This window comes from Corticium candelabrum, chromosome 1 (assembly GCF_963422355.1).
Source record: "Corticium candelabrum chromosome 1, ooCorCand1.1, whole genome shotgun sequence".
Classification (NCBI taxonomy): domain Eukaryota; kingdom Metazoa; phylum Porifera; class Homoscleromorpha; order Homosclerophorida; family Plakinidae; genus Corticium; species Corticium candelabrum.
The window spans coordinates 12,719,063-12,726,984 of NC_085085.1; the positions used below are offsets into that span (position 1 = coordinate 12,719,063).

At 46.2% G+C, this 7,922-nt stretch overlaps 1 protein-coding gene across 1 annotated transcript in view; it reads left to right on the plus strand.

Annotated features, from left to right (window-relative positions):
* The first annotated feature begins 98 nt into the window (after positions 1-98).
* LOC134176130 (trichohyalin-like) overlaps positions 99-7,922 on the plus strand; it is an 8,119-nt gene continuing 295 nt past the window's right edge. Inside the window, exons 1-15 of the mRNA XM_062642810.1 lie at positions 99-381; positions 1,774-1,866; positions 2,056-3,148; positions 3,573-3,626; positions 3,733-3,810; positions 3,890-3,961; positions 4,020-4,050; positions 4,129-4,193; positions 4,266-4,367; positions 5,472-5,516; positions 5,584-5,772; positions 5,832-7,385; positions 7,445-7,634; positions 7,700-7,753; positions 7,824-7,922. The exon at positions 7,824-7,922 is cut by the window's right edge and continues 295 nt beyond it. Coding sequence (XP_062498794.1) covers positions 143-381; positions 1,774-1,866; positions 2,056-3,148; positions 3,573-3,626; positions 3,733-3,810; positions 3,890-3,961; positions 4,020-4,050; positions 4,129-4,193; positions 4,266-4,367; positions 5,472-5,516; positions 5,584-5,772; positions 5,832-7,385; positions 7,445-7,634; positions 7,700-7,753; positions 7,824-7,852 — 3,888 coding nt within the window. The 5' untranslated portion in view covers positions 99-142 and the 3' untranslated portion in view covers positions 7,853-7,922. The remainder of the gene's footprint in view (positions 382-1,773; positions 1,867-2,055; positions 3,149-3,572; positions 3,627-3,732; positions 3,811-3,889; positions 3,962-4,019; positions 4,051-4,128; positions 4,194-4,265; positions 4,368-5,471; positions 5,517-5,583; positions 5,773-5,831; positions 7,386-7,444; positions 7,635-7,699; positions 7,754-7,823) is intronic.

Sequence of the window (7,922 nt, forward strand, 5' to 3'; positions counted from 1 at the left end):
ATCTCGAGTAGTCAGCCTAGCTGTCTGGAAGTCAAATGGAGGGGGGTTGATTAACAAGTTTAGTACCCGGAGGTAACGCGCGTTAGCCTAGTTTATCTGTACACTTGATGACGTCTTGTGTGCGTGAGTAGGTCGATCGATTATGTACAACGGGATAGGTCTACAGACTCCTCGTGGGTCAGGAACTAATGGCTACGTTCAGAGAAATCTTTCGTTCGTTCGCAAGCATCGCGAGCGCGTGAGTTACAACACGAGCGAAGACGTGGCCAAGCTCGACAACATGTTATGCAAACAACCGAACAAGGAAATTTTAGATCACAACAAGAAGCGCAAGATCGAAGTTCGATGCATGGAGCTGCGAGACAAGATGGAAGAACAAGGGTAGGTGGGTGGGGAGGGGACGGACAGGGACAGGGAAGATGGGGGAAGAGGGCAGTAGTCAAGATGAGTAAATATGGGAGTTTGTATACTTTAGTATCTAATAAACCTTCCAGATGAGCACTTGTACTCTAACTTTGGTCAACTTGTTTATTTTTGTTTTTTATTTTTGTTATGTGAACACCGGCCCATCTGTGCTGGACTGATGGCATGATCTCGCCGAGCCAGCTCAGCTTCGTTTTACATTGTTGTGTGATTGAGTATCATCAGCCAAGCTGTGCTGAGGGCTGCGCATGCGTATTTTGTCTAGCAATATGCAGTAAGCACGAAACTCTAGATAATATCAGTGATTGATTGATTTTAAATTGTAGTATGCAATCAAACACCAGCAAACTAGGCTTTCATTGATTTGTGGGGCGTACAGGTCCATATAGGGGATGTGTGTGTGTGTGTGTGAGAGAGAGAGAGAAACAAGGAAGTGATGAGAAGTTAGCAGCTCAAATGTGGACTCACGAAGAAGTCAATGAAAGGTAAAGTACACATGTTGCTAATCCTTGATCAAAGAAGGTAACACAAGAATTTCTATACGCTCTCCTGAAACTATATAAGGTGCATACGAGGAGACACGCCTACTTTAGCTGGACTTTTCGGAACGATTCGTGCAGCGTGACTGGACGCTGGTTTGGTTTTCCGGCATGCCACTGGCTTGGCTCGGTTTGGAAGTGTGTATGTGTAATGTAGGAATTAAATCAGGATGTACAACCTCAAGCTGGCCTCATGCACTGTTACAGTACTGTCACTTGGAGTAACACTCTGAGTCAAGGATGGTTCTGTCGCTTCACAACTAGGTAGAAGGGTGGTGTGTGTGTGAAATTAATTGAGATGTGGCAATACGGTTGGGACTGAATGTAAATAGTTCACATGCTCATATAATTGATAACAACCAACACCCCCACCCCCGGATATCCATAATTTTACTACGTACAGATACTAGTGTGTGTGTGTGTGTGTGTGTGTGTGTGTGTGTGTGTGTGTGTGTGTGTGTGTGTGTGTGTGTGTGTGTGTGTGTGTGTGTGTGTGTGTGTGGTTGTGTGTGTGTGTGTGTGTGTGTGTGTGTGTGGTTGTGTGTGTGTGTGTGTGTGTGGTTGTGTGTGTGTGTGTGTGTGTGTGTGTGTGTGTGTGTGTGTGTGTGTGTGTGTGTGTGTGTGGTTGTGTGTGTGTGTGTGTGTGTGTGTGTGTGTGCGTGTGTGCGCGCGCGCGTGTTGATGTGTAAGGGTAAAATTAGTTAAGGAGTATAAGAGTAGAATTTGAAAGTATGAGTAGAGTTTTATGTACAGTAGAGTCTTAATAGGTGTAACTGTTGGTACTGGTGATGTGAGCGTTTGTGTTGTCTAGATACTCTGATGATGAAATAGAATCCAAAGTACAAGAGTTAAGGACTGTGTTGTTGGTAAAGGAAATGCCTCTTTCCAGTGCCAAGGAAGACAAGTAAGTTGGCCTATAGTTGTCGTGCCAACCTGTTTGATGTCTGTTTTCCTATTACCACACACACCTAAATTCTAATGCCACACAATGTATGTTTAGTTTTGTTGACCCTCAGAGTCGTAGGTAATCAAATTATCTGCTCACCTTCTGTGTTTGTTGGTTTCTCTTGTATGGGTAATGGTGTTTTTGTAGGACTTCTGAAACTCATGCTTTGGCTGAGATGAACCAGCGTAAGAATACATTGTTAAAAGAGGCACTTGGTATCGACAGCAGCTATCAAGAAGGCAGTGCTTTTGATCCAGAGCGGCAAAAGAAAAAGGCAGCCGAACGAGCAGCCAAAAAGGAGGAAGAGCAATTGGCTAAGGAACATAATCAAGCAGAGAGCGAGCAGTCTCAGAGAAAGAGACAGCTTGATATTGAAGAGAAGGTTGAAACAAAGAAAACAAAAAAGAAAAAACAGGAAGAAAGTTCCGAATTGTCGTCATCAAGTGACAGCTCAGATTCTGAGTCGGATAGTTCAGATTCTGACAGCAGCAGTAGTGACGACAGTTCTTCAAGCTCAGAAGAATCAGAAAATGAAAGACATTCTCGTAAACATCAAATGTCAGCTGGCAAGAAAAGACAAAAGCAGAGGCAGCGGCAGGAATCGTCAAAGGAAGACAAGGCTTGGAATCGAGAGCAAAGTAGGAGGAGTAAGAATGGCATGGGAGACAGAGAAGGGAGACGAGAGCAAAGTGGCAGGCAAGACCAAGAAGGTAGGAGAGGCAGAGACGGAGAGGAGAGGAAGGACAGAGACAGAGAGAGGGAGAAGAGGAGAGACAGAGAAGATGACAGAGACAGAGACAGAGAGAGGGAGAAGAGGAGAGACAGAGAAGATGACAGAGACAGAGAGAGGGAGAAGAGGAGAGACAGAGAAGATGACAGAGACAGAGACAGGGACGAGAGAAGAGACAGAGACAGGGAGGAGCAACGACGAGGTGGAGACAGGGAGGAGCGAAGAGACAGACACAAGGAGGAACGAAGAGACAGAAACAGGGAGGAACGAAGAGACAGAGGAGGAAGGGAAGAGCAGAGGGACAGACACGAAAAAGAGAAGAGGAATCGGCACTCAGATGAACACGAGCGAAGAGATCGAAACAGAGACGACAGGAGAGAGCGAAAGCACAGGAATGACAGCCACAGCGATGAAGACGACAGAAGAGACAATCGACATCGAAGAGACAATCGACATCGAGATGATCACTCTGACTCTCGAAGTCGGTCCCGAAGCCGTAGTCGCTCGAGGTGACCGATTTATAACAATGAACGACGGTATAGAATAGGGTAGAGGGTTGGACGAGGGGTCTGGCACGTTGTAATCTTCTGTAGCAACCAGCATGTAGTTTATTACAATACTCTTGTGTCACACAACTTCCTACACATACGGGTCCTCGCACACCGCTTTAGTCTCCCAATCAGGTAAACACTGCCGGTCGGTTGTAGAATACAGCCGGGAAGTCAAGCCTGCAAGGTAAGCTCTTGCGTCAAATTATACTTGCCGCGGTCTCGTATTGCTGCGAAAGCGTGCCGAATGTGTGGCCACTGCCCTGGCGCCGCCTAGCGTCTCCCCACCATCGATGTGGTTGATGAAGCCGGGCAGCAAGCTGTAGTGTACGTCAGAGCTTCCAATCCATCAGTTCCAACGTGTCTCTTCGTTTCAGATCTGCTAGTCTCGTCTACAGACGTCAGCGACAATGACCGACTCATCACCGTCTACTCCGCAGGTCGGCATCCTGAGACTGCACCACCGGCATACACGCACGGCATGACACCTCCGCGCATGTCGTCCGTTTCTCGCCTTGCGGCTTTCGTAAGACGTTTGCTGTGCAGGTCAAACGCAAGCTGCTCGACGGCGAAAGCGAAGACTTCGAGCCCGAACAGAAAACGGCGAGAACGAGCGACGACGAGGTGAGCTGTAGCTAATTATATGTCAGTCGAGCCGATGCTGTGCGTTTGTGCGACGTGATGGCTAGACTTACTTGTGCAGGAATTGACTGCAGAAGAAGCCGCCGCTGCCGAAGTCCAGGATCTGTTGGCCAGAAGGAAAGCGACGGTAGGGGTAAAAAATTTTTTATCAGAATTATTGATGAAGTGTGAGGTACTTGTTTACCGTTTAGGCTAAAGAAGAAATCGAGAGAGAATACGAAGGTATGAAGCACGAGTGCTCCTGCAGTCCAATCCGGTGTGTGACTTACTCTGTCTGTGATGCGTGTCTCTCTCGTGTAGAGCTCTCCATGGCACCGGAAGGTCAGCATTCTGATTTCTTGAAGGAGATTCAGGGTCGAGCAGAGGTGTGACCTGCATGACCATGCACTGTCCGTCTGGCGGTCTGTTTGACGTTGTCGTTTGTTGTTGTTGTTTAGATTGTGAACAAGGGTGCCGTGCAGAATGAAGGCTTCAGGGGCAAGCTGTTGGACAACCTGGCCGGACGGTCTGATGCGGACAACGCCAAGGAAGATGACGAGGTGTGTAAGTTGCACATACTCACTGATCTAATACTTTGAGTATAGTTGTGTGTAGTGCTTTTATATAGTTAATTAAGTAGGACTTTGTTTAGGTACAGCAATGGCATGCATTGAATTGCACGGACATTAAGTGATAATATATATATAATTATTAGTCTTCATTGGCATATCCCAAGTGCAATCACAAACATGGGCAGTTGTTTGGGTAATCATTGCTGTCCAATTGGTAAGCAATTAGTGTATTTATTTATTTATTATCTAAATCAAACAGTCCACAACTTGCCATCCTCCTAGTGTTGATAATATTTTCATGGGCATGAAATGATGGGCAACTGCTTGTGTTGCATGAGCTCGAACGAGAGACGACTGTTCTGACTGTAAGCAAGACAAAGTTGCCAGTCACTCATATGGCTATGATTTGGTAGTGCTATCATGACTGGCTTTTTCTGTCTTTGTTAGTCACACTAGAGGAATGTAGGATATGTAAACAAATTGTCCAATCATGAAGCAGAATTGGTGAGTCACTACAGTCAAATGATGATGTCAGCCTACAGCTTGCCTTACAGACTGGTTTGTCGTCATAAACTCCAGTCCACTGCTGCACACGTCAGCTTAGCCTATTTGCAGTGTCTATCATAAGGCGAGAATGGGGTGAGGCGTTTCCTCGAATACAATCAGACAACCAATAGCGCAATATGATCAGATCCTGTCATGAGAATACCAGCAGTAGTTGCTTGCTGCATGTAGTATCTGTATAACTGTAGTGTCACTACAAGTCAGTCTGGCATAGCCAAGATGGGAAAGAGGAGTTTGGTTATTTTATGTAAGTCGTAGTTTGCCAAGCCATGTGCTGTAACATAAGAATCATGGTTTCCTACTGTAGTCACTGCCTGTCACTGCGCGGGGAGGGGAGACTCGTGTGTGTGACTTTCAGTTCAATTGACACATTGTGAGTTTTATAGATAAAGATACCGGTATATAGATTTGTCTACTATTGAACAAGGATGTACAACGTACACTTAGTCCACACAATGTCTAATGCGTGTGACTGTAATCATGAGTGTGTCTATAGTTTGTGATGTCAGTAGAGTAATTTTGTTTCAGGCTGCTGCTCTGGCAATTATTAGAGGCACTCACACGGGTATAGAGGTATGCAACTTGTTCATTGCAAACATGCAACTGCCACTCGACTAAGAGAGAGAGTATCTTGTTATAGGATGCGAGTGTTGTTGCTCCATCACACGAAGATATAGTTTCTGCTGCTAAAGAAAAGATGCACGAAGCGACTGGCATACCAAAAGGGATGAAGTTTGATATCAATATTTCACCCGAAGATGTGGATGCAGCCGATGATGACGACATGGATGGGCTTGATGTTAGTGTTGATATCAATCTGGATGTGGTGGTAGGTCAATGGAATGGATTGCATATTGATTGCACACCTGAGTGCTGCGTCTGTTGTAGGTAGCTAATCCTAGACTCAATACTGACATTCAGAAATCTCGCTCAGCTCTTGCTTACAAAGGCGCAATGAAGAATAGACGTTTGCCGGTTTGTACAGTGAGTGGTTCCAAGTTGGTCACTGAGGAGATCAGGAAGCAGCGAATGGCTGAAGTGATTGCCAGAGAGGAGACGAGGGCACAAGCAGTACAAGATGTAGTAGAAGACAGCAAGAGGGAAGAACCTATTGTTACCAGCAAGCCTGTCATGAGCACGGCAGATAAAGTTCGACAGGCATTAGCGGAGAAATTGGCTCGTCCTGCTAGAGAGGAAACAAAACCGACTGCACAACAGCAGCAAGTTCCAGAGTGGGTTCTGGCTCGTCAACAAAAGGAGATCCTGAAGCAGTCATCCAAACCGGGTGCCAAGGATGCCGCATTATCACAGTCAGGCGAAAACATTGAAGCTGTAAGTGACCTTCCTACAAGTCAGACGGTGATAGAACAACAGGTTGAAGAAGAAAGGCAATTCAAACCTTCGCTGAGCAAATTGGCTGCATTGGAGAGACCACGTAGACGGTCAAGCAAAGAAATGCCTGCCCATCAAGTCGTACTGAGGAAAACACCAGGATCATCACGAGAAGGCTCTACAGAAAAGGATGTTAAGCCATCTAGAGTACAGTTGAAGAAAGTGGAGAGGAAAGCAGACACGGATCAGGTACACACTCGTAGTATCACACCAGATACGGAACACGAGCCAGTTTCTCAAGCAAAGTCGAGTAGTCAAGACCAGGAAAAGGGAAGCGAGGAACAGACAGGCAGCAGTGAAGTCGGTGACTCTCAGGAACGAGGATACTCCGGAGTGCAATTACGAAAGGCGTCACTGGAAAACAAACCGCTGGCCAGACATTCAGCAAGTCCACCAGGTTTTACTGCAGTTCAGCTGAAGTCTACAGATCAGAAGAGACATTCGCCTAGTCCTATCACAAACAGCAAACCCGAGTCGCCATCATTTGTCAAACAGGAAGAAATAGAATCCAGTCAAGCATCGGATAATTCACCTGCATTTACAAAGGTCCGTTTACGTAGTACGGGCACTAGACTCTCATCATTGGAGCGAGAACTGACAACTGGCGACAGCAAACACGAGATAAATGAAAGTACTGCAAGTAAACCAGAAACCAGAGTGGAGCCAGCTCAAAGCCACAAAGTGGAGAATTCCAACAAGAAGGAAGAGAAGAGACTGCCAAATACACCGACTAGTGAAAAGGCCGGTGAAAAGCTGACAAGTGAAAAGGCCGGTGAAAAGCCAACAAGTGAAAGGGCCACTTTGTTTGCCAAGAAACGGGCACCTCCGGCAGTTAGTCGCAAACCCGTTGTCAGTTATGTGACCGACGACGTCCCTGCGTGGAAGAAGGCACTCATGGAAAGACGAAAGATGGGAAAAGCTGCTCCCATTCCTCATGCACCTAAACAGGACGTGCCACTGGAGGCCGACAAGATTCCCCAATGGAAACGCGACTTGATGATGAGAAGGAAGAAAACAGACGACAAAATAAAGATTGAGACTACAGCTAGTGTAAGATTGTCTCCGTGCTGGACTGCTTTGCTTCATCTCATGTCAGCTAGCTGTTATAGGCACCGAACGTGAATCCCGTTTCCAGTCAGGAGCCTGCGTGGTTTCGTGACCTTCAACATAAACGAAAAAGTAGGATTGAGAGCAGCTCAAGCGTGACCAGTAGGATGGGAAGACTATCGGTCGCTGACGACAACGTGCCCAGCTTCATAAAGGAGTTCGAAGGGCGAAGAAAGAAAAGTGCAACTCCAGGTGTCGTACTCAGTGGTGGTAGACTGTAGACCTTGTTTTATTCAAATCAATTTTTGGGGTTTTAGCTCGTGGACTGGAGCCAGAGTGGAAAAAGCAGTTGCAACGAAAGGCATCGGAACGTACGTTATTACATCCATAAGTCTGCGTGTCAGTGTATTCTCTCATTGTTTGGTGTGTCTTTGTCAACAGAGGATATAAACGGTGGTGAGATGGTATAGCCACGTTATATGATTATTTGGATAATTCGTTCAAGGCAAGATGTACATGAAAGAAAGCTTAGTGTTGAGC